At 42.0% G+C, this 22749-nt stretch overlaps 3 protein-coding genes and 1 long non-coding RNA gene across 5 annotated transcripts; 2 read left to right on the plus strand and 2 right to left on the minus strand.

Moving 5' to 3' along the window:
- The first annotated feature begins 529 nt into the window (after positions 1-529).
- Positions 530-5321, plus strand: LOC147181569 (uncharacterized). The gene is made up of 5 exons (XM_086090212.1): positions 530-982; positions 1850-1890; positions 2899-3009; positions 3094-3231; positions 4925-5321. The coding sequence occupies exons 2-5, from the start codon at positions 1885-1887 to the stop codon at positions 5009-5011; spliced, it is 342 nt and encodes a 113-aa protein (XP_085946338.1). The 5' UTR covers positions 530-982; positions 1850-1884; the 3' UTR covers positions 5012-5321.
- On the minus strand, positions 5247-16766 carry LOC147181570 (polyserase-2-like). 2 transcript variants are annotated; one of them, XM_086090201.1, is made up of 10 exons: positions 16636-16766; positions 14082-14102; positions 13590-13752; positions 12124-12386; positions 11759-11907; positions 11264-11543; positions 9705-9876; positions 8040-8293; positions 7547-7641; positions 5247-7411 (listed from the first exon to the last, which is right to left on the minus strand). In XM_086090201.1, the coding sequence occupies exons 1-10, from the start codon at positions 16685-16687 to the stop codon at positions 7124-7126; spliced, it is 1737 nt and encodes a 578-aa protein (XP_085946327.1). In that variant the 5' UTR covers positions 16688-16766; the 3' UTR covers positions 5247-7123. The 2 variants fall into 2 exon arrangements, with proteins under 2 accessions (XP_085946327.1, XP_085946321.1); XM_086090195.1 differs by having other exon boundaries at positions 9705-9879.
- LOC147181571 (uncharacterized) lies at positions 8101-13778 on the plus strand. Its single transcript, XR_015096567.1, has 3 exons — positions 8101-8350; positions 10553-10642; positions 13222-13778. It is a non-coding gene; the product is annotated as an uncharacterized LOC147181571 (long non-coding RNA).
- Positions 16767-19605: 2839 nt separating the features above from the next.
- Positions 19606-22537, minus strand: arl6ip1 (ARL6 interacting reticulophagy regulator 1). Its single transcript, XM_086087257.1, has 6 exons — positions 22340-22537; positions 21507-21640; positions 21006-21125; positions 20500-20617; positions 20343-20427; positions 19606-20047 (listed from the first exon to the last, which is right to left on the minus strand). The coding sequence occupies exons 1-6, from the start codon at positions 22373-22375 to the stop codon at positions 19929-19931; spliced, it is 612 nt and encodes a 203-aa protein (XP_085943383.1). The 5' UTR covers positions 22376-22537; the 3' UTR covers positions 19606-19928.
- Positions 22538-22749: the final 212 nt, after the last annotated feature.

Here is a 22749-nt window from a genome sequence, read left to right on the forward strand (position 1 = left end):
AGACCATTTAAGAATATAAACGTTTGCTGAAAGTTAATGAAATAGTTATGCCTTGATCGTTATTGACAATGACGGTGTGAAATCACATTCTCCATCTATTGAAAATAATTTGACTTAGGATCGTTGTAATTTGGTTTGTGAGGATCTTTTTAATTTCAAAATGTCATGAAATGTCATTTCATTACTATAACAAAGTGCCTGGTTTGTATTCTCGTCACAGGAAAAAGCAATACAATACGCCGTTTGTTTTCACCTTGTAAATGAAGCATTTTCATTGCGGAAATATCAGAAATGCCCGGATGTTCGATTTCCTACTCTATTATATCATTATTTTGTGAGACTTAACATGAGCAGCGTTTGCACAAAATTTTATGTAGTGTTACTTTGAGCAAATGTGTTATTTCAAAAGTGTGTATCAACCTGGTAAACCCTGGCAATCGGTAAACTCTTTACATGATGCAGTTTTCGCGTTCATCTGTTTTGAGCCTTCTCACGAACCGTCGATCCCCATGGCAACACCGTTGCCGCCATTGTTGTTTGTTGATGGCGGCGAAGAATCGATGCACACGAGATACTCCTCCAAATTCTTTCGTTTCTCCTTTCGTCTAGCGCCAAACACCAGAGACACGACTCCATTGTGGCATTCTTCCTTCAGACTTTTTTTTTTTTTTTACTTTAGGCGCGATTGAGTGCTAAAATGGCACCGAAGCAATCAACAACAACAAAAGACTATTACGTTAATACTTAATACATTGGAGTTGTCCTCCGACCGACTTGCGTACAAAGTACGTTAACAATGGATTGCACTCCATTTTGTTGCAATTTGACGAAATAGCGGACAGGCGACTCATGTTTTGTTTTGACAACCACTTTGCGGCAACGACGAAGAAGAAAAGACATTGACGTCAACCCAGAAGAAAAAAAACAACAGTTTGCGCTTCAACCTCAACATAATCTCTTCTTGAATCACCTCTGACACCAGGTGAGCGCGTGAGCTGGCCCCAAAATATTATTTTCTACAAATATTTTAACTTCTCTTTCGTTAAACGTCTATACTCTACGACACAAGCAGAATAATTCAAAGGTATTCCACTAGATGGCACAAAGTACGCAATTAACTTTCGTGTCGAGTTTTTCTTAGATTTTTGTTGGTGTACTACAATTGACTGGTCGCAAGTCAGTGGGTACATATAGACAGACAAACATTTGCACATGTGGACAATTTGTTGGATAGGGACGACGTGCAACTTCCACACTGGAAGGCCACCGCCCAGATTTGAACCCACAACCTCAGAGGCGTGGTGCATATGTGCTAACCACTCAAGCACTGTACTCAGGGCACAAATACTTTCATATATATTTTGTGTGTGTTTGAATAGTGTTTTGTGTCTAGTTTACTAAGAGAACATATTTTCTTCTGAGATTACGTTGCTGAGGGACAGTCGCGCTGAGTGGTAAGTGGTAACCATGACAACCCATGAGCTTCTAGAGCAAAGGTGTTGAAGTCCTGCATGTTTTTGAGATTTCTCTACTCCAACACACCTGATTCAATGATTAGGATTCAGGATCATTATCAGGCTCCTGCAGAGCTTGCTGATGATCTTAAATATGAATCAGCTGTGTTGAACGTGGGAAACCTCTAAAACATGCAGGACTCGGGCCCTCAAGGACCGGACTTTGACACCACTGTTAGAGAATTCTCTTGATATCAAAAGACACACAAGGAACCATGTGAAACGATAAACGTAAGCAGAGAAAGTCAAGATTGATTACGTTTGATTATGGCAATGTTTTTTTGTTTTTCTTCTCTTAGTTTGCTTTTCTTTTCCTTTTTTTTTTTATACTACAGGCAACCTGGACATGTGACCTTCGTGCTGGCTGAGAATGAATGTAAGAAAGAATATTCATTACAATCATGACTTTATTTCTACGGTCCCGTTAAAATAGGTATTTACAAAGTGCTTTGAAAGAACAGGAAAGCATACACGGAATTAGACGTCCAACAATTAATTGATTAATCAACAGCTCATCGATTTTCACATTTATCAAAAACTGTTTTAATAATCGATTAGTCAGTTATGAACCAAACCAGTGACTGAATCATAATTTATATTTGTGCATTGTCTGCACTGTCAATTTGAAATAATGTTTGAATAAAGGAATGGAAATTAAAATGTTTTTTAATTCAGTTAATCAATTATTAAATAAATAATCAATAGAATAATTGACTGTTAAAGTAATTGTTAGTTGCAGCCCTACATGATTTTTTTTCCACACACAATCAAAAACAAAAACTAGAGGTGCAACAATTACTCAACATTTTTGCAGATTTTCTGATGGATTTACGGATCATACCAGTAACCGAGGCATAATCAATTTAAGACAAATAACAAATAACATTAGCTATTAAATAAACATTATTTAATAGCTAAACGTTATTGTGAGTTATCATTTTGCACAAGTGGCAGAATGCTGGTTTTCAAGACGTGTTTACAAGTTACAATAGTTACTAACTTCTTAATTGTGGCATTTAAGCAAATTATGCACAAGCTATAAATGTTAAGTTTAGGTTAAAATTGATTTAAAATCAGTTTAAAGTACATTATTGTCGTTTGAACATTTTGCAGAGTGCACAATAAATGAAACCTTTAAATAGTTTGTTGGATTTATTACTTTGATTTGAATTGAATCGAAATATTGTATTTTTCGGGCCATATTGGCCAGCCCCTACTTGCAGCCCTAATAAAAACACAAACAAGCAAATATAACAGCGTCTCATAGCAGGAGGGCTGTTGTAAGTTGCGTAAAAAAAGACGACATCCCATCAAAGTGAGACTGGATGAGCCGATGTCACGAACGCACGCCGCCTCTCTAACGTCTTTCCGTCTTCCCGCTCAGGATGTTCCTGTTATGGGTTTGGCTGTCCCCCTGCCAGCCATCATCATGGCGGGCGTCACGCTCTACATGCTCGTCCTGGCCCTCGTCCTCTGGATACGATTCTGCTTCAAGGTCTGTGGCGGCCACCCACAAACAAACAAACAAACAAACAAACAAGCTAAGAAACCAACCGAGACGTTGTGGCCTGTGTTGAAGGAGCGCTGTCAGATGGCGTGCGATTCGTGCTGCCCGAGCTTCTCCGTGTGGGATTGCTGCTTCCGACTGGCACAGTCGTGCGACTGTCGGCCGCCTACGCTACGCTCGTGTCTGATGGACGTTGGCTCGGCGCCATCGGTGAGAGGCCGCACAAAACGCGACATGTTGTGCACACGTGCAGGAGCGTTCAAAAGATGGCGGCGGCAGGGGGTGGTGGCGTTCACAGAAACAGCAACCCGATTGTGGATTCACGGGCATGTGGAAGTGGCATCCGGCTGGGATGGAGGGGCATCAGCATGGGAAAACAACCATCAGCCACACCTGCACAGGTTTTTAAGCTAGTGTTCGGGTTTCAAAATAGAGTCACAATTTATGACAGCGTTTATGGGTTCGGATGATGGATGCGACCATCTAATCAGAATGTGGGATCTCAGCTTTCAAAGTAGAGGTAGCGTTTCAAATTAATAGGGTTTTAAACTAGGGTTTAGAATAGGGTTTTAAGATGGTTAGGTTTTCAAATTAAAATCTATACCGTATTTTCTAGACTACAAATCACACTTGTTTTTCATATGTTGGCTATTCCTGCGATTTATACCCCGGAGCGACTTATACACTGGGGGTATATAATAGGGGTGGGAATCTTTGAATGTCTCACGATTAAAAATGTTTCAGTCTGCGATTCGATTCAGAATCGATTTTCGGTTGGGAAAGATTTTTGATTCAAAATGATTTGATGGACAATGATTTTTGCTTCAATCTATAGATGTGCAAGGAATTGTAATGATCTACTCCAGTCTGACTCGCTAATGCTAATTAGCGCGCTACTCGCGGCACTTTCATCACTCAAAAGAATGGCTCCATACTGGATAAAAAAACTTTCTATTGGAATAACGTGATCGTGACTTTTTCCTTGATTTTTTGGAACGCCCCTAGTATATAATTTCACAGACACCCACAAGAGGGCATTCTCGACTTACACACTGATATCTCCTACTCCTTAACAATTAAATATAACAGTAAAAGATAATCATATTCTGCAGACTACAAGCTACAAGTAGTTAACCTTCACTGTTAAAAAACACATACACATAAGTGGGGGAACGGGTTAAAAAGCACAAATAAGCATCCGGAAAGGGGTATAAAAAAGAAGAAGAAAAAAGAAGAAGAAATCTAGGTTTAAAAAATTCTTGCAAATTGGTGAATCTACGAATGTAGAACCACAAATATGCGTTGGTCCACTGTCTTAAGACTTCATCTTTGAAAACTACAATGTTATTCTCATAAAATGTCCTCATTTTGTCCTGACGAAACACATCTTTGTTCTTAAATTTTTGTCTTAAAAAAATGCTTTATCACAACATTGCAACCTTTTTTTCCCTCTAAATATCATGATTTTTTTTATCGCAACATTTAGACATTTTTCCTGAAATATAGGCAACTTTTGAGTTCCTAGTTATTAGTGATGGGCGAGGACCGATACCCGGTATTGGTGTCGATACCAGACATATTTTACCAGTATCGGCCGCCCTCTTTTTGCCATCTTATGATGAGGAACTAGAAATAAAAAATGAGAGGAATAGAAAATTGCCATTGTTTTCCTTTTTTTTGGGGGGGGGGTACTATATTGGAATATATATGTCTTTCTTCAAAATTATCTGTCATTTTTTGGGGGGGGGGTTATACAGTAGTGGTATCGATATTTGGTATCGGTGACTACTGAAGAGTTGAGTATCAGTATTGGTCTGAAAAATAGTGGTACCAAACATCCCTACTAGTTTACACACACACACAAGCATGCATTTGACGGTGGCTGCGGTTTTTGTGTCTGCAGTGTTCCAAGTGGGACTGCGCGTGCACGTGTCAGCCGCCCGAGTGCGAGTCGTGCAACTGTCTGTGCTTCGAGATCCGCATCAAGTAGTCGTGCATCACACCCCAACATAAAAAAAAAAAAACCATCAGCTAATTTGGACTCAATATGATGTGTGGAAGAGCATTTGCAAGTCAGCACTGCAGCGGACAATTTAGATGAAATGGACTGAATGGAACACAAAGTGCCATCTTTGTCTTGATTTGCGTAAGAGTCCTTAAAGGCCTCACGATGGTGCCATTGAGTTTATTTTGTATTTTTTTACCCTTTGAACACATTTGACTGATTTCAAATCACACAAAAACAAAGATTTTATTTTTTTTTACGCTTCACAAACATTAAAACCTAAAATGTTGAAAAATGTGACTTCTTTTCTTATTTGCATAGCCCGAAATCACAAAACAGTCTGAAAGGGCTTCACAGTTGACAACAAGCAACATCCCCTGTAAAGTGCATGACAGTTGATCACAGGCATTAACTGGCCGAGCTGTACAGTTCGCAATTGTTCGTGCATGAATGTTCATATAGGATGGTATTTACTTTAAATTTGTGTTTTCACAAAATCCCCTCAAAATTCAGGAAGAATCAGTTATTTTCACTAGTGTTGTTCCGGTATTGGCAGAGGCTCCGATACTTCATAAAAACAGTGGTATCCGCATCGGCAAGTATTAACAAGTAACATGCCGATACTATTATTTCCGACGCTAATATAGGACTTTGGATGCAGCATCTTGTGTTTTACAATATTCACTGATGTGTGACGTGTTCACTGCATGCCAAGCTAGGATATTCTATTGGCCCTTGAATGCTCTAAACCAATGGCAGGGCAGCTTTTTCATGTTGAAAAAACAACAACAACCCAGGTATCGGAACGGTATCGGGCGATACTGCAAAACTGGGTATCGGAATCGGTATCGGGGGGCTAAAAAATGGTATCGGAACAACACTAATTTTCACATTAGGCTTCGTTCACTAACAAATGCGTAGGAATGTTTGTCCTCTGCGCGCAAATTAGCCATAGATTAGGGATAGACCGATAATCGGCCTGGCAAATTATCGGCGCCGGCCGATATTGGCCATTTTGAGAATATCAGTATCGGCCTTTTCTAAAAATCTGACTGCCCATAAAAGGTAAATCTAAAACCATTTTAATTTCAGGAAACTTTAAATTTCCATTTAAATTGATAAGAGATGCTGCTGACCCTGGGAACCTTTTGTTCAACAATAAAACAAAGAAATGCGAGAGTTTAAGATTTCAGGTATTTTTAAATTTTGGAAAAAAATATTTACTGTAGAAAACTATAGAGAGTTATGGTATTTAGTTGGTTAAGTTTCCATTTAACCTTTTAAGTCGTATAGATAACATTCGGAGCTCCCTGAACATTTTGTTAGAAATTTATAAGGATGTCTTATTGTGTAAGAAAACAAAAAAACTACATTTTGAGTTTTGACGCCAATATTTTGTTCCCCCTTTTTACTGAAAATTAATATCGGCTCCAAATATCGGTTATTGGCCTCTTTGACAACTAATAATCGGCATTGGCCCTGAAAAAAATATCGGTCTATCTCTAGCATAGATGCAAATTCACCGTTGGATTCACGACATGTACGCAGCCGTCCATTTTGTTCGCACAACGGTGCATATGTTGATGATTCAGAATTTCTCTTAAATAAGAGCGCATGCCCGCGGCATCCTAATTTGCATAACCCCACCCCCATTTTCCCACCCAAAAAGGGCATCTGATTCTCAATGTAAGTTATTACTCTTAAAATGATGAGTTATGCTTGAAAGTTGACATACCCTTGGTGTATGTCAACTTATGAGCACAACTGTAAATTTACAAAAGCTAAATGTTGCTTAGTGAATAATGCTACGACTCGTCACCAAACTTCACATGCACATCTCCACTCATGTCAACATTGAACATTGACCTGGCTTTCACTCACTAGCATGAGCTCAAAGATGTCACTGTGCTGGTCTTCGGGGGAAATTTGTTCGTCCTTTAGGCAAAACACTACCACTTTTGTCCATATGGTGCCGCCATAATCAACAAAAACTGAAAGTACTTAACGTTTAAAAGCTTGGTTGGTATTAGGAGAAATAATCCAAGAAAAAAACAATCACATCGACGTTGTGACCCTTGGCAGCCACTTCTGTTTCATTCAATGGCGCAGCAGCAGCATCAGGATGACGTGCATGGCCATGCCCACCACCAGGAGCTGGCTGAGGAAGGCCGACGGCGCTGAATTGGATTCGGAGTCGGAGTCGGACTCGGTGGCCGACAAGAAGTCCCCCAGAATCTGCCCGAGGAATTCGTTGAAGAGACTGAGTTTGAGGAAGACCATCGTTTGACCCTCTTCCTCTCTAGGGTTGCTGCTGCCAGTCCCCAGCACCGCCACCTGGAACCAGGTGTTGCCCAGCCGGCACATCAACGGTCCGCCGTTGTCCTCCTGCGTGGACACAAGTCATAAGACAGGAAGTCACAGTCTTGCCCATTCTGTATTATACTTTACAAATCTGTCAAAAAGTGTTGAAAAGACAGTCTAGAGGTGCAAAGTCAAATGGCCAGAAGAGTTGTAGGTCACCTGGTCTAGTGTCAGATTTTGGGCACAAATGTTAGTGGACGACGCATTCCCACAATCCACCAGTGATGTCTGGACCTCCTGCAAGGCCTGCTCCTCTACAATGTGAAACAGGAAGAAGATGGTGAGTAAATGTGAGGGGGTGACGTCATGACCAACTCACATGAACATACACAGCAAAGTGTTAAATTAACACTGAGAGTGTTCAATCTTATCTAACACTACAAGTGTTTTTATTTAAATGAGGGTGTGGTCAATTGAACAATTTTAACACTCAAGGTAGTGTTATTCAGGTTACACCCAACATCCACCCCAACACTCGAGGACATTTACTCTGTGTTAAAATAACACATATTTGATAGAACACTGGAAATTTAACACTGGCTGATTTTCTGTATACACAAATCCCTACTTAAAAGACGGTTAAGAGGCTTTAACAAGGGTATGGTACTTTTTGGGGGTAAACATCAAAGATAATTTGCAGTAGTGCACATACCTCCTCCTCGGCCTGCACTCCATCCGGCGGCCCAGCAGGTGGAGCCAGTGGGGAAGGTCTGCCCACTCTCAACGCAGATGGTCTGGATGAAGTCGTTCAACGGCGCTCGGGATGCCAGTTTCAGGACGGCCACATTTTGACCTGATTGTGTGCTGGATGTGATATCGATCACGCTCATCGCCGTCTCAAAACTGTTGGTGCCATTCTGCCTGACGCGACCCAGGAAGACGGTCCACTCGGACGGCGTGCTGGACCTGCACAGCACAAGCCCGCCTTAAGCATACGACACGGATGCATTTGAACTGTCACAGGTGGGAGTTGAAACTCCTTCTGAAAACGTTTCCAGCAGAGTGCGAGAGAGAGAGAGAGAGAGAGAGAGAGAGAGAGAGAGAGAGAGAGAGAGAGAGAGAGAGAGAGAGAGAGAGAGAGAGAGAGAGAGAGAGAGAGAGAGAGAGAGAGAGAGGGGGCGCGCGTGCGCGCGTGCGCGTGGGACCGTTGCTACAAGTCGGGGAGGTGGGAACGAACGAACTGACTAGGCGCGTCCTCTACAAGCGGGCAGTTTGAAAAAGCTTCACGGACGGGAGGTGGAAATGGCGACCGGTATTTACTGTAACTTACTCGGAGCGAAAGTTTGAGCTAAGAGTCCAGCGGCATGCTGCGCGCTGTAGCTTCTTGCTAACTAGCCCGCTAGCCTACAACCATGATGTGAGTTACACCTTCCAAACAAATCTTCCTCCCACCAATTCACTATTTAAACATCATGCACAACATATACACGGCTAAACTTGTGACTGGGATGAAAGTTATTTTTTGCACTTGATGTCACGTATCGTCATCCTCATTGGATGTCTGTCTGTCTGTCTGTCTGTCTGTCTGTCTGTCTCACTGTGAGGGGTTGCTTTCAGTGACAGGTCAAAAACAGCATATGGCCTTCAATCAATCAATAGCTTACATGCTTTTTAATTACACAAGGATTTTTGCTATTTGTAGGCCGCCCGGGTCCCTGTCACCGACAAATAGCAGGGGCACATTGTATAGAATATATATTTTGGTGATATTTATTTTGTCTTCACTAGCATATTCAATATTGGAGTAATCTAAAAGTAATCCAGTTACATTACTAATATTATGGTACTTGGATTACGTTACTAACTACATTTTTTAGCAGATAATTTGTAACTGTAACGGATTACATTTTAAAAGTAACCCTCCCAACCCTGGGTATATGTATCTCTCTTAAGAGTAATTGTACAGTTACACAACAGATCTTGATGACCTCTGCTGTGGATTCACCTTAGTTCAGTCAACCATCAGTAATTTCTTCTCCCATACATACTACCGGGCGCTGAGCTAAACCTATTTTCATCGCAAGGGCTCATCTGTGGTGTATTTTATCTGGTTCCTCCCCAGGAAGCTGTTCTTTCTGGGTGTTCTTACCAGTGGCATAGAGCCACTTAGCTCCTAGCATTAGCATCATTGGGACACACTATTCCCTCCACGCCACTGCAAAGATGACAACATAATATTTTTAAGTCTTGATGAACCTAATAAAAAATGAAAGCATCTTCAGCGGCCCTAATGCACATTAGAAAGACAAGAAGAATGGCCCGATGATGCAAGCGCCTCATTGGAACGTTTGTCAATGTGCTGACTTGTTGCCCTTACCGCATGACGCATTCTGCGCTGGTGAGCACGCTGTCCTCGGCCACCAACGTGCCGCCGCATACGTGACGTCCGTTCTGGTGCAGACTGGCCATCCAGGGCCACATGCCGGCCCTCGCCGACGCTGTGCCAGAACCTGACAGACGGTCGTTCAGAGGCGCGCGCCCGCAAAATGCTGCTAAAAGCAAACATCACAGGGCATCTTTTTCAATACCTGGTTTTTGCAAACTTCGAGTTAAGAGCACTGCTAATGTATTTCTAAGCATTAGACAATTTACAGTCTTCAAGCACAACTAAATTGTGTTTTGTAACATGTTATTGAAAAAATCATTTTACATTACAATTTGATCTCCAACTAAGCTAATGTACTTACATTTTCATAACTAAAGATTTAATTTAAAGGTACAGTGTGTAATAGTTGACCACTAGATGTCGCCAAATAACACATTACAGCTGAAGCGCATGCATTTTGAAGCATGCGAACTACGGTGACTCAGAGAGACCAAACTTTGCAAGCCGACCACCAATATTAACATTTGGCGTGAGTGAGGGAGCATCTGGACGAGCGACAGTGACTTGGCAGCTGGCGGAAAATTCCAGCATGCGACGCCGAAAGACCGAGCCAGCTGGAATTAGCCGGAGCAGCTAACAAAAGCGACTAGTGGGAGTTAGCCGAGCCATACATAGTCTGGATGGAGCGGCTAGTCAGGTCATCTTTACAGTCTTTTTGTTTTTCTTCTTTAAGACAAAAGATTGACTAATTTCGGCATCGACTGCAGCCGAATGACAAAAAGACTAAAGATTTGAAGACAAGATAAATCTTTTTAACCAGGTCATCTTTATTTATATAGCAGTGGAAGAAGCTATTGAGAGCAAAGCAGAGGGGAACAAGCAGCGGGAGCCCGAATTACGGGACTCAGTGACGACCACCTGCAGGCAAGGTAAGCGGCGGTCGATCCTTTGCGTCAGACGCTAGCTGTAAAACGGGCTAACTACGTTTGCGAAGTTGTCCTTTGGGCATCCGTAACAGTAAAATGGCGGCGTCTTGTAAGGTGACACCGATTACTAGACCTATGATTATTATTATTTTTAATTACATTGATGTGATAGGATATTTTTTCCATACTATTGAAAACAATAGTGGGCTTTTGCAATAAATGAATAATTAGTTCACCACTAGACGGCGCTAATTTATTACACACTATGCCTTTAAAGCTGTAGACAATGGGCACAAATCCACTACTTCCTGAACTCGATACCACTCCTTCATTTCCTGTCTTTCATGATTGGACACACTAATTAATCCAAGTGTGTCCGGCCATTGTCGTCATGGTTACTGAAGTCAGGCACACCTGGATTAATCAGTTTGTCCAATCATGGAAGACAGGAAATTAAGGAGTGGTGCTGAGTGCAGGAAGTTGTGGATTTGTGCAAAGAGCCCATTTAGGTTTAGATATCGAACCAGATTTTTTGTTTTCACTTTTGCACAAACTTAATATTTTGTAAGCATTACATTTGTTGTGGTGTAAAAGTTTAAAGCGGTGGTGTGCGGCACTACTCACGCTCTGAAGTAGCAGTACTGGCGGTTGGCACGCTCATAGTGCTCTGTACTGTGCCGGCGCAGCTAACCTGCAGGTCTGGGTCAGTGCCCTCGGATGCAAAGGTGACAAACCCTGGCAGGGTGGTGTCTCTAATATTGTTGCTGATCCACTCCTGGTACCGGGACACCCGAGTGTAGATACCCGGCCTATTTGGCCTGGCGCAACCATCTCCGAAGCTCACCACGCCGCTCAGGACCCACTGGGACCCTTGCCGGCTCACCATTGGTCCGCCAGAATCACCCTGTAGAGCACCATTTCACAAAGTTAGAGCAACACATCACAGCACGGATGGGGATATAAAGTGTAAGGTTTGGATTTATGCTGTAAAATACATTCATCTTAAAACAGCATGTCAGTATTAGGGATGGGAATTGAAAACCAGTCATTTGATTCCTACTAATCGTGGGTTTGCTTGTTGAAATGAACTGTCACCAAAAAACATGAACATCAAGTCACCTGACAGGAGTCCTTTCCTCCCTCTCTCAGACCGGCACAAATCATGTTGTCTGTGATTGTAAAAGTTGAATCTAGGTCACAATTGCATTGGTGGTTTCCCACCACGGGAACCTCAACCTCCATCAGGTTCTGGGGGCTTGGTAGAGGAACTGCACGCACACAAAGTTATACGTAACATTACATATAATTATTGTGAATATCACGATCGAGAAGGACGATTAATGTGCCAAATGGATTGTCGAGGTTTCGAGCTGACATTGTTATTAGTTGGGGGGAAAAAAACTTTTCATTAATCGTGATTTCAATATTAATCTATAGAATTATTATTATTTTTTTTCATAACGGCTCAGCCCAAGCTGACTGACCTCCCTCGCCGATCCTTCCCCATCCGGTGACCCAGCTTTCGGTTCCGGAGAAGAAGGTGCTATCCTGGGCGGCCAGGCAGACGGGCACGATGAAGTCGGTGAAGGTTACGGGCGAGGAAAGCTTCAACAGGGCCACGTCATTGTCGTAGGTCTCTGGGAGGTAGTTGGGATGGTTGATGATCGTAGTGATCTCGCGGCGTTCCTCGTTAGGATTTGCACCCTCCTGGCTCTGACGACCCAAATACGCCGTCACGGTCCTGAATCTACACGCACACACACACGCACAAACACACACACCATGAGAGTTATTATTGGCCTGCAAAAAAATCAACCAACTCTTCCATTCACAGTCATTTTTTGCTTATTTCTTGACCAAAATCAGACTCGTTCCACCTATCTTGAGTCATTTTTTATTCCTTATAAAAATAAGCATGTGCATGCAAACTCATATTGGTATCCTGATATAGTTTAGCCAACAAATGTTAGCGTTTGAGCTATTCCATTTCTAAATCTTACCCGAGCATAGGGCAGAATGTAAAATGTCGATCACGCTGTCTCAGCGCTATCTCTACTCTACTTGCAATCTCGCTATTAGCATATGAACTGTTAGCATGTTAGCATTGTACCATTACCAGCGGGAAACAGTGCAGCGAATCAGAAGGTTGCGATGTCATCATCTCTCTATGCTGCTCATGGCCACAAGGTGTCGTACACTGTTATGCTGCGATGCTGTTGTGGTTTTGGCTGGGTTTTAACGTGTAGTGTGTAGAACAGAAAAAGCGTAATCTTTTTTTTTTTTCCCCAAGGAAAATGAATGCATAATGTTGCATGAAGAAAGTTGTATTTTTTTTAAAATCACGTACCAACATATTTTCTTCCCAACTGATATTTTGACTTGAGTCCAGTGCTTATCAATTATAAATGTGCTATGATATCAATGTACTTTTTAAATATATATATATATATATATATATATATATATATATATATATATATATATATATATATATATATATATATATATATATATATATATATATAAAATCCTAGGTCTAGTAATTGTTAGTAATATATGACAGATCATGCCTCACTTTACAGGAAGCTGACATGTTTCGCCGCCATCTTTCTGCTACAGAGACCCGAAGGAGGCAAACTTTGCAAAAGTAGGAGTTGATGGTAGGCTTGCGTTTCAAACTTTGTTGTTTGGTTGTTACATTTGATGAGTTCACCACTAGATGGCAAACGTTTCTACACGCTGTTGCCTTAAATGAATCTGTATAATACTGCAGAATGATTTTAGTTCATTTTATTATGCAAAAAAAAAACGGTCATATTTATGGGATTTTATCATAGGTCTTTATTCCTGATTCAGTGTGGCATTGGAGCAGTTTTGTTAATTGGCATTATGATTATGAGGGGACCCCAGAAGTTGTAGAATCCCTGCGTGGGTGTGAGATTTTAACTACCTGGTAAAGCAATGTGCGGCCGACAGCAGCCACTGGCTGTTGATGAGCGACGCCGCACAGAAGTGATTCCCGAAGGAGTGCAGGCTGACCTGCCAGGGCCAGTCACCCGGTAAAGCCGCCGCACCTCCCACGATGCGGGTGTTGGCCTTGGTCTTCCCGCACACTGAAAACACACACACGCACGCACGATGTGAGAAGTGGGCACACACAGGCCCACTTAAGATTTTTTTTTAAGGTGATTGATGAAATGGAAAAAAAGTCAAGGTTTGAGAGCCACTGCTTTATTCCAATAATAATTTAACTCATATATACAGTATGTAAATGTTGTATTTTACTCATCTGTTTTTTTTTTTTTGGGGGGGGGGGCTAAATGTGTAAGTGGTGTGTACTGTATAAAGTGTACTTTTCCCACTCGTGTGCTGCCACATTGTTATACTCAAGTGAAAATAACATACCAAAAAGGGATTGGACACAAGGAAGGCAGTGACTCACCATCTTGTTGCGCTCCACATTCTGAATGAAAGATGAAAAAGACAAAAAGTTCCAGATGTCATTCCAACATTTCATAAGCAGCACATGCCGATTATTCATTCATCTGATATGATCAAATATCAATGTTGAGCATCCTGTGTTGACAACAATATACCATGTGTTTAAAAAGTAGCCTTTATATTCCAATGGCCGTCACACATTCTATTCAACGAAAAAGATGGATCGCAAGTGCGACTTGACTCAAAGTCAACCAAAAGCTAAATTCGACTTAACAAACTTAAAAGTTTGAGTTGAGTAGAAAGTCAAAAACGTTTTTCTACGAATCAGCAAGTTAATATGAAGTCATGTGCGCTGTTGTGGACGGCGCATTCCTCCGATAGCTTGGCTCCGACTAAACGCAACAAAGATGTGAAACGCTTGTCACAAACGCTACTTATGCAAACATTTAGCACGTGTCACCTGTCAACCACTGTGCCAGACCGGACACATGAGACTACATTCCACACTTACAAGTTTTCCCCAAAATATTAAGTTAAATATAGAAGTTTGAATTTCCCTGCTATGAGTTCATTAAAGTTGTCTTGTTTTTCTTTTCTTATGGCCCAAGCAGATTAAAGTGCACGATTGTACTACAGAATACTCCTCTGACAGTTTGTCGAAGCCATACGAGGAATGTAATACAACAGTCATTAGCAAATCTTACACGACTGTTATACTCATCACAATCTTTCAGCCTAATTAGTTTTAAACCTCGTGTCAGAAAAATTGTGTTCACTTTTGAACTTGTGATAAATGTTCCTTTGAAGTTTAGCTTTGGAACAAATTGCGCATTGTTGATTGTTGGACCTGAAACACGCATTTGAAAGCCATGCTAAGAATGTTAACAATCAGGAAGAAGGACGATATATTTACCGTAAACATAATCAAGCTGAGAGGAAGTAAAAATGTCTTCGGCGAAGTTGTCAAAATCCTTTATCATGATCTCAGCTTCTCCGTTGTTGTCTAACTGGTTTTGATGGCGCTGTTTTTGCATCTTTCCGCTTGTCAGATGCTTGACAATGACAACAAGTCTTTGTCTCGTGGGCTTGTTCGTCCGAAATTATGTAGAGAAACGGGACGCTCTGAAAAAGTCCCTATGAAACGATGATGGAGTATTTGATTAATCATTTCAACCCTGTCGTAGTGATCAAGGAATTAGTGAATGATTCTGAATGCATTGAATCATTTACAAATTCCTGACTCCTGAATCACTGCAACAGATTCTAGGAATGAAAAAAAGAATCAAAAACTCTCTAATGGGATTTTTATATAGGGTATGTCTTTCTTGAAAGTTGCTTTTTTTGGTGCTAAATTTCCTCAGTAGCGACCCCTGGAAAGTTAGAAAAAATCCCGTCGATCATGATAGGATAAAAATGTCTCAAGGACCTATGTCTGACTTTGAACAGGACGTTGGTCATTTTGGTTTCGAAGCTGCCCTTTTTGCCAAAATTCCTTTATTAGCGGCCCCTCGTAAGTTAAAAAATAAATAAATAATCCGACCCTGATGCTAGTTTAAGCACTTAGCTTAGTAGATGGGTGTCAAGAACCCATGTCCAAATTTGAACAAAAAGTCAGCCATTTTGGCCAAATTGCCATCAGTACAGCCCACAAAAGAAAAAAACACTCCCAAAAAAACAGTCACTGACACCAGTTTTACCGATCCACACGAAATTGGGTGGACATGGCTATTATAGGATGCATGGACCTATGTCCGAATTTGATCAGTAAGTCGGCCATTTTGGTTAGAAGAGGACCATTTTGCAAAAATCCTTCAGTAGCGCTCCTCGGAAAGTTAAAAACAAGGTGAACGGTATGGGATTTTTTCTAATAGGTTTTTGGTGAGCTAACGAATACACACACACTCTTACGCACGCACGCACGCACGCACATACACGTACTCACCCACATAAAAAAAAAGAAGGGGCAATGATGATGACATTACCGAATGAACAATACTGAGCTCTTTTAGAAAAAAAAAAGGAAAGTTAAAAACAAAAAAGTCAGCCCCTGATACCAGTTTGATTGATCAACATGAGATTTTGTGGACATGTCTACCATGACAGGACATGCAAAAGTCTCAAGAACTCAAACATGTGACTTTAAACATGATGTTAGACATTTTGGTTAGAAGCGGCCCATTTTGGTCAAATCCCTTTTTTAATAAGTGGAATCCTCGACAAATGGGTGACACTAAATTACAAAGATTATTTGGGCAAAATGTAAGTCAGCCTTGTGCAAGTTTGGCAAGCTAAATCCAGCAAGGCGGCAAACTGGATTCAAACCCCCAAACACAGAACTGTGAGGCAAATGTGCTAACCACAAGTGCAACGTGCCACCGTCTTCGCACATAAATGTTCCAAATCTATTTATCTGGAAATCTTCAAAAGGAAAAGGTGTTAATTAATTAATTTGAAAAATAACAAACTTCCTAGAAGGACAAAATAGAAAGTACTGTTTTAAAGTGATTGCATAGAAACCCGTTTCTGACCCAAAAATTTTTTGACAAATGTCTTACCTGTGAATAGCAGCAGTAGCACCAATGTGCTTGTCAACATCAGCTTGTCCATGACCACAAAGTGCGAAGATGCCTTAGCCCAAACGCAACCACCAATAAGTACATGTGTTGGACACGCCCCCTTCACCTCACGTTACTTCGCACTGGCCACACCCACAAACTGACGTAGACATACAGTCCATATATGGATAGAAAACTTGTTGAGAATGCAGAGTTTGTTGAACTTTCCTATTGTATTCACCTTGCAAGTTTGGCAATGGAAAAACAAACTTGAAGAATTACATTGCTGGTCCTCCCTCTGCGTGAAGCAGTCACTTTTTGAAAGCTGACTTGGTGTTCAGCAGCAGGAAACAATTTTCACACGAACTTCCCCTTTGTCAATCACTGACAAAAAAATCTGCCCTGGCGGTTGGACTCTGATGTGGATTGGTTCCATTTGCTGTCTATAGATAAAATATTTAAATAGCACTGCATCAGCCCCAAAAGCCGTTAGTCCACAGGGCATCTGCCCTGTATGCCAGATGGTCAGTCCAGCCCTGATCATATCATCAAGTTTTCCTGGAAACTTAAGGCTACCACTTTTTTATACTAGTCACACACAAAAATATATAATGAGGATAACTGGTGGATGCAGCAACAAAACCAGGGATGGCTGGGCACGAGGGTGCCCCCGCACTGACAGTGGTCACCACATTACTTTCCCTAAAATCAATGTTATTAAAATATTCATAATAAAACAGAAATATTTTGAAATATATTGTATCTAATTTTAAATGATCAGGTTAAATCGTCCTGAATTGACTGGCAACCACTTTAGGGTGTACCCCGCCTGCTGCCCGTAGCCAGTTGGGATAGGCTCCAGCACCCCCGTGACCCATGTGAGGAATCGGTTCAGAAAACAAATGGGTGGATGGAGGTTAAATCGTAAATACTTAATGATGACAAGTTGCTTCGGGCATCTCGCCAGTCTAAATTTGTGACGCATTCCCAGCCTGAGGCCGCACATTCTTTACCCATTCACTACTGTTAAAAAGTTTGACATGCATTGTAGCTCCACTGCCACAAGAGGACCAAGGTGCATTCCAGCATCGCGAGCTGTTCGACCTCACACCCAAATGTCGCTGCTCGGTCTCTACGCGCTCAGCACGTCAGCGTTTGCACATTCAGTTCAATTCGTTCAGTGACAAGTCCACTTCCGGTCAAAGTTCAATCGCTGCCTGCTATAATGATTGTTTCAAGTTTAATCATCATATAGCTTTGCTGTTAGGTTTTTTTTGTGTGTGTAACTTAATCCTTCTCCTGCCACAATTAAGTTCATTACAGAACATTGTAAATATGACTTAAAGCAACACTTAGGAACTTTCAGTTTATGTTGATTATAGCAGTGCTGTATGGACAAAAGCGGTAATGTTATGCCTGAAGGAAGACCACATTTCCCATGAGGGCAAGCGCATTGCGTTGTTTTTTTAGCTCATGCCAGCGAGTGAATGAATGCCAGGCCTATGTTGATCCTTAACTGTCCTTTTATGTGGGTAGACTCCCTTTATCTTTTTTGTCTGCTCAGACTTAACTTTTCTGTTGTTTTGCAGCTTCTGCAAGGAAAGCAGTAATCGTGCGTCGACATTCAAATTGACTTCCATCTTTATAATGAATGGGTAAAGGGGGAAGTGATTTATGCCATAAAGCACGAGTCAGCAAATTTGTTCTTTTTTGTGTGGCAGTGTTCCTACCATCCTCCTCAAAGTTGCTTAGTGCCAGTAAAAATGATACAGACCGCCTCAGGCCATGGCAAAGGTACCATTTGACTAGTTTTAAGTCCATGTTTCATTAGAAGTGTTATGGAACCATTTGTTTAAGGTTGAAAAGTTCCTTAGTGCTTTTTTAATGTGACAGTTCATTGAACAATATTAAGGTGTGTATTCAGATGACATTCAAGCCACCTTTTGTTTACAGGCGGATGTTTGAAATCAGTCATACCATCTTTCTTTTTTTTTTACACAAAGAAAGTGTTAATAGATTGACAAATATGTTTATCAATTAGAATAACTTCTTTTGTGCAAATGTGACTGCAATCAGACTTAATTGGGAACAAAAAGTGATTCATTCTTTGAGTTGACGAACAAGCTGTTGATTTCATTTTGTCACGAATTCCTATCATATTTCACTGATGATTATCTTAACAGTGCTTGCATAATCAAAGGTCATTGAATTTAAATTTGTATTTGACACACACACACACAAGCTCCCCTTCATGAGCGGTTACCCTATGGTGGCGCAGGGGTTTGTGTGACCCCCACAGGTCTGAGGGACCGGAGGACCAATATCACATATCATGAGGGTCTGCTGGGGACTTGGGAACATCAAGCAGAGTCCCCCGTCAGAATGAGTTTCAACTCCCAACTATGACAGAACTTCATCCACATCCTGGGGAGGCGGTGCATGGTCACTGAGGCAAAATTTTGAGCGTGGGAGTAGTAGTGAAGCCATGGAGAAAGACTTCCGGATGGCTTCAAAGACATTCTGGTCCACCATCCGATGTCTCAGTAGGGGAAAGCAGTGCACCATCAACACTGGGGTGCTGCTACTGACCTTAACTTGGCACATTGTCAATCGCTGGAAACAATACTTTAAAGACTATGAGGAAGCAGAGTCTGGGGTCTCTGGAGGCAGGCTTTCCCATCTTTGGGCTTGATGTCACCGAGGCGGTTAAAAAGCTCCTCAGTGGCAGGGGGCATCGGGTGGATGATAGGATGCCTCCTGGTGAGGTGTTCCGGCACACCGGGACAAGGCCCTGGGGATGACCGAAGGACACGCCGGAGAGACAGTCTCCCTTGTTGGCCTGGGAACACCTTGGGATTCCCCTGGAATAGCTGGCCGAAGTGGCTGGAGAGGGAAGTCTGGGCTCCCCGGCTAAAAAATTGCTGACTCCAAATAAGGGAAAGAAAATGAATTGAAAATGGAGCAGCACAATAATTGTTTAAAGTCAACTTTATTCACATTGTAAAGATTCAAATGAGTCACGACAGAACACAAACACACCAGAGCGGGAGGGGCTTATTTACATGACAGCAGAGGAGTGGGCGGGGCCAGAGTTCAGCTCGCAGCAGGTTTTCTTTTTTGTATTACTTGCGCTTTTACTGCTTGCTATCCAGTTGACTTGAAAGATGATGAAGATGAGCAGCTACATGATCACACAAATGACGAAGATGACAAGAAGTGTGCCATCGCACTGCCAGTTAACAAGTCAGTAGTTTGCGTGTGTGTATGTGTGTGTGTTTTTATGCATTGCGAGTCTACTCGTTTTTCTTCTCCTTGTTCTTGATCAGCTTATTGATTTCTCTCTTGGCCATGGCGGCGTACTTGGACAGGACGCCATGCTGGTTGAGACCCGGCAGCAAAAGCAACAAGCTCACTGAAACAACAAAAAAATCATAGAGTGAATGATAATACAGTGGGGCAAAAAACGATTTAGTCTGCCATGCTTTGTACAAGTTCACCCACTTAAACGATGACAGAGGTCTGTAATTTGTAATCATAAGTGTACTTTAACTGTGAGAGAATGTTAAAAATAATAGAAATCACTGTAGGATTTTGAAAGATTAAATATGATTTTAATTTGTGAATTATGTCATTGTCATCATATCACAGGGGAACATGCACAGTCAAAGGCTGACAATACTTTTTGTGTCTATTGTGCGCTTACTAACCAATTAGGTAGGTGAGCAAGAGGTTGTGCACCTGCTGTCCAATCCAGGCCACCACCAGCAGGCTGCTAATCACCGACGCGAAGTACTGAGAAATGACATCGGACCACACGGTCACACGGGCTCATTTGGGCCAGGCGGCATTTTCATTTATTTTTACCATTTTTGGCTTCTCTTCCTTGAGTGTGCACAAACGGCGACACCAGCCAAGCAGGCGGCGCTGTGTCTTCACCATGTTGCCGCAGATCTCGTGGAAGCGCTGCTGCTGCTCTGTGGTCCTGACGTACACACAGGTACTTTTGAGGACATCCATAGACATAATGCATTTCCTAGCCCCTCCCACTAACGCCAACCATCAAAAATGATTGCCTACCCCCATTCCTTACCCTAACCTCAACCATAACCCAATTCAAACCTAAACTCTAAAACCAAGTCTTGACCCTCAAACAGAGGTCTTGAGTTGTGACGACCGGCCAAAATGTCCTCACTTCACAAAAATGTCCTCAATCTATTGGTTAAAGACGTATTTTGGTCCTCACAATGTAGTATGTACAAGTACACACACACACTACAGGAAGTACCAGCTCACACAGAAGTGGACGTGGACTACCAAGAAAATAATGTTAATAAAAGGCACACAGGAAGTAGACGCTGCAACGTTCTCACCACTTGTTGGAGCCAAAGACTCTGGGTGCCAGCGTGGGTACCAGATAGTCAGCCAGGCACAGCAGCATGACACCACTCGACACGCCCGTCAGCACCGACGGGTCCAAGTAGTAAATCAGCCTGAGAGGGACAAGACGTTGACGTAACATGGTTGCCAACGGGACTCGCAAGCAATGGCAACATTCAGAATCATTGCAGAGTTGCTACAAAGGGATTTGTATGGAGTAGACCAAGATAGTTCCTAAAAAAACATTTTCTTGTAGTGTAGTGTCTCGGAGACTGTCACACAGTCTGTCTCACTCATTTTCTTTGCTCTGTCTTGTAGTAAAAGAGGAGCGTGACGTGTAAAATACCCTGAGATAAGATGTGTTGTGATTTTGCGCTATAGAAAAACTATTCAATTGAATTTTGAATGGCAACCTCCACTCACTACACATCCCAGGGGCACTCAAAATGGCTGCCTCACCATACTATCTCGCGATTTAGGCATGGCAGACTCACAGGAATAGCGTGGTGGTGACGGCCAGTAGCGCTCCAGGAAACCACGGCTTTTCCCAGCGCAGCACACGGTCGCCCACCAGGATCACCTCGCCCCATGCCTGAAGCTGCTCCTCCAACTGCGCCGTTTCCTGCGCCTGCGCCGCAACACATGACATGACATCACAACATATCCTTTTCCTGTTGCTGGTTCCTTCTTATGGAATGACCTTATGGCTGCTGCTAATAGGCACTCGTCTTTTAAAACTGATTTTTATTCTTTTGGCTTTTGACTCAGTATTGCTTTAGTGTCTTATGGTGTCTGTTATTTGTGTTTTAATGTATTGCTTCCACTTCTACACTATCAGCTTTCATAATGACATATAATTAATAAATATATAAAAACAAAGACTATCTAGGTCAAAAATAGATCAACTTTACATTTTTAATATTTAAGTTGCATAATTTGTTTTTAAAGTTGTGTCAAAACTTCTGCCACTAAATGCTAGGCTTAAAAAAAGTATAGTTTGGAACCTTGTCCTACATTCATTGATTACTTTCAACGTGAGAGCAGTCATGAGGGAGAAACCGCAAGTCACACGGATAACTTCAGGCAAGGCTGGACCGCTAGCTGCTTAGCATGGTAGCAGAGGACGTAGTCAAGTCACCGTCGAGTAGCAGCAGCAACTTGACAAAAAAAAATCAGAAGCTTTACATTAACGACCGCCATGAAACAGAAGGTAGTGTGCGTGCAACCGGCAGCTAACAGCCGAGGCCCTTCAAGAAGCATCAAAAGCCGCGGATTAGCACAAGCTAACCTTCGATAGCGACGACACCAACGTCATCTTCATACTAACCAGCATGTTGGCGCTCTTGTTGTCTCCTTCGACCATGGTTGCTCAAGTAGAAACTTGTTTGAAATGTCTGTGTTTTAAATCTGTAAAAACAAGAGAAGATCTTTGAACAGAGAGCCACAGAGACAGTTTGCTCAGCGTCCCTACGGTTGAATTGAGAAGACTTGACAGGCTGATTTGATCCGGAGCGCCTGCGTCGAACGAGGCGTTGGGCATCATGGGAGATGGAGTTTGTTTTACTTTGGCTTCAATACACTTCATTGATCCGATGTCAGTACCAGATGTGATCAGGCTGCCGGATCGTATCGGGGTCGCCTATAAACGAACGGTACGCTTCAGGATTGGCCGGAAATAATCCAGTTGACGTCAAACATTGGAAATAAATGATTAAAGATGTAATTTTGTAACAACAA

The sequence above is a fragment of the Leptonotus elevatus genome, chromosome 1 (assembly GCF_054856555.1).
Source record: "Leptonotus elevatus isolate MCC_2025b chromosome 1, RoL_Lele_1.0, whole genome shotgun sequence".
Taxonomy (NCBI): Eukaryota; Metazoa; Chordata; class Actinopteri; order Syngnathiformes; family Syngnathidae; genus Leptonotus; species Leptonotus elevatus.

Coding starts and splice junctions, on each gene's coding strand:
- LOC147181569 (XM_086090212.1), top strand. Junction 3,010..3,093: donor GGATACGATTCTGCTTCAAG/GTCTGTGGCGGC, acceptor CCTGTGTTGAAG/GAGCGCTGTCAGATGGCGTG. Junction 3,232..4,924: donor ACGTTGGCTCGGCGCCATCG/GTGAGAGGCCGC, acceptor TTGTGTCTGCAG/TGTTCCAAGTGGGACTGCGC.
- arl6ip1 (XM_086087257.1), bottom strand. CDS start 22,375: ATGGTCGAAGGAGACAACAAGAGCGCCAACATGCTG. Junction 21,126..21,506: donor GTCACCACCACGCTATTCCT/GTGAGTCTGCCA, acceptor TGTCCCTCTCAG/GCTGATTTACTACTTGGACC. Junction 20,618..21,005: donor GTCTTTGGCTCCAACAAGTG/GTGAGAACGTTG, acceptor TGTGTACGTCAG/GACCACAGAGCAGCAGCAGC.
- LOC147181570 (XM_086090195.1), bottom strand. CDS start 16,687: ATGGACAAGCTGATGTTGACAAGCACATTGGTGCTACTGCTGCTATTC. Junction 11,544..11,758: donor GAGGAAAGGACTCCTGTCAG/GTGACTTGATGT, acceptor GGTGCTCTACAG/GGTGATTCTGGCGGACCAAT. Junction 9,880..11,263: donor CAGTACTGCTACTTCAGAGC/GTGAGTAGTGCC, acceptor GTTTGCTTTTAG/CAGCATTTTGCGGGCGCGCG.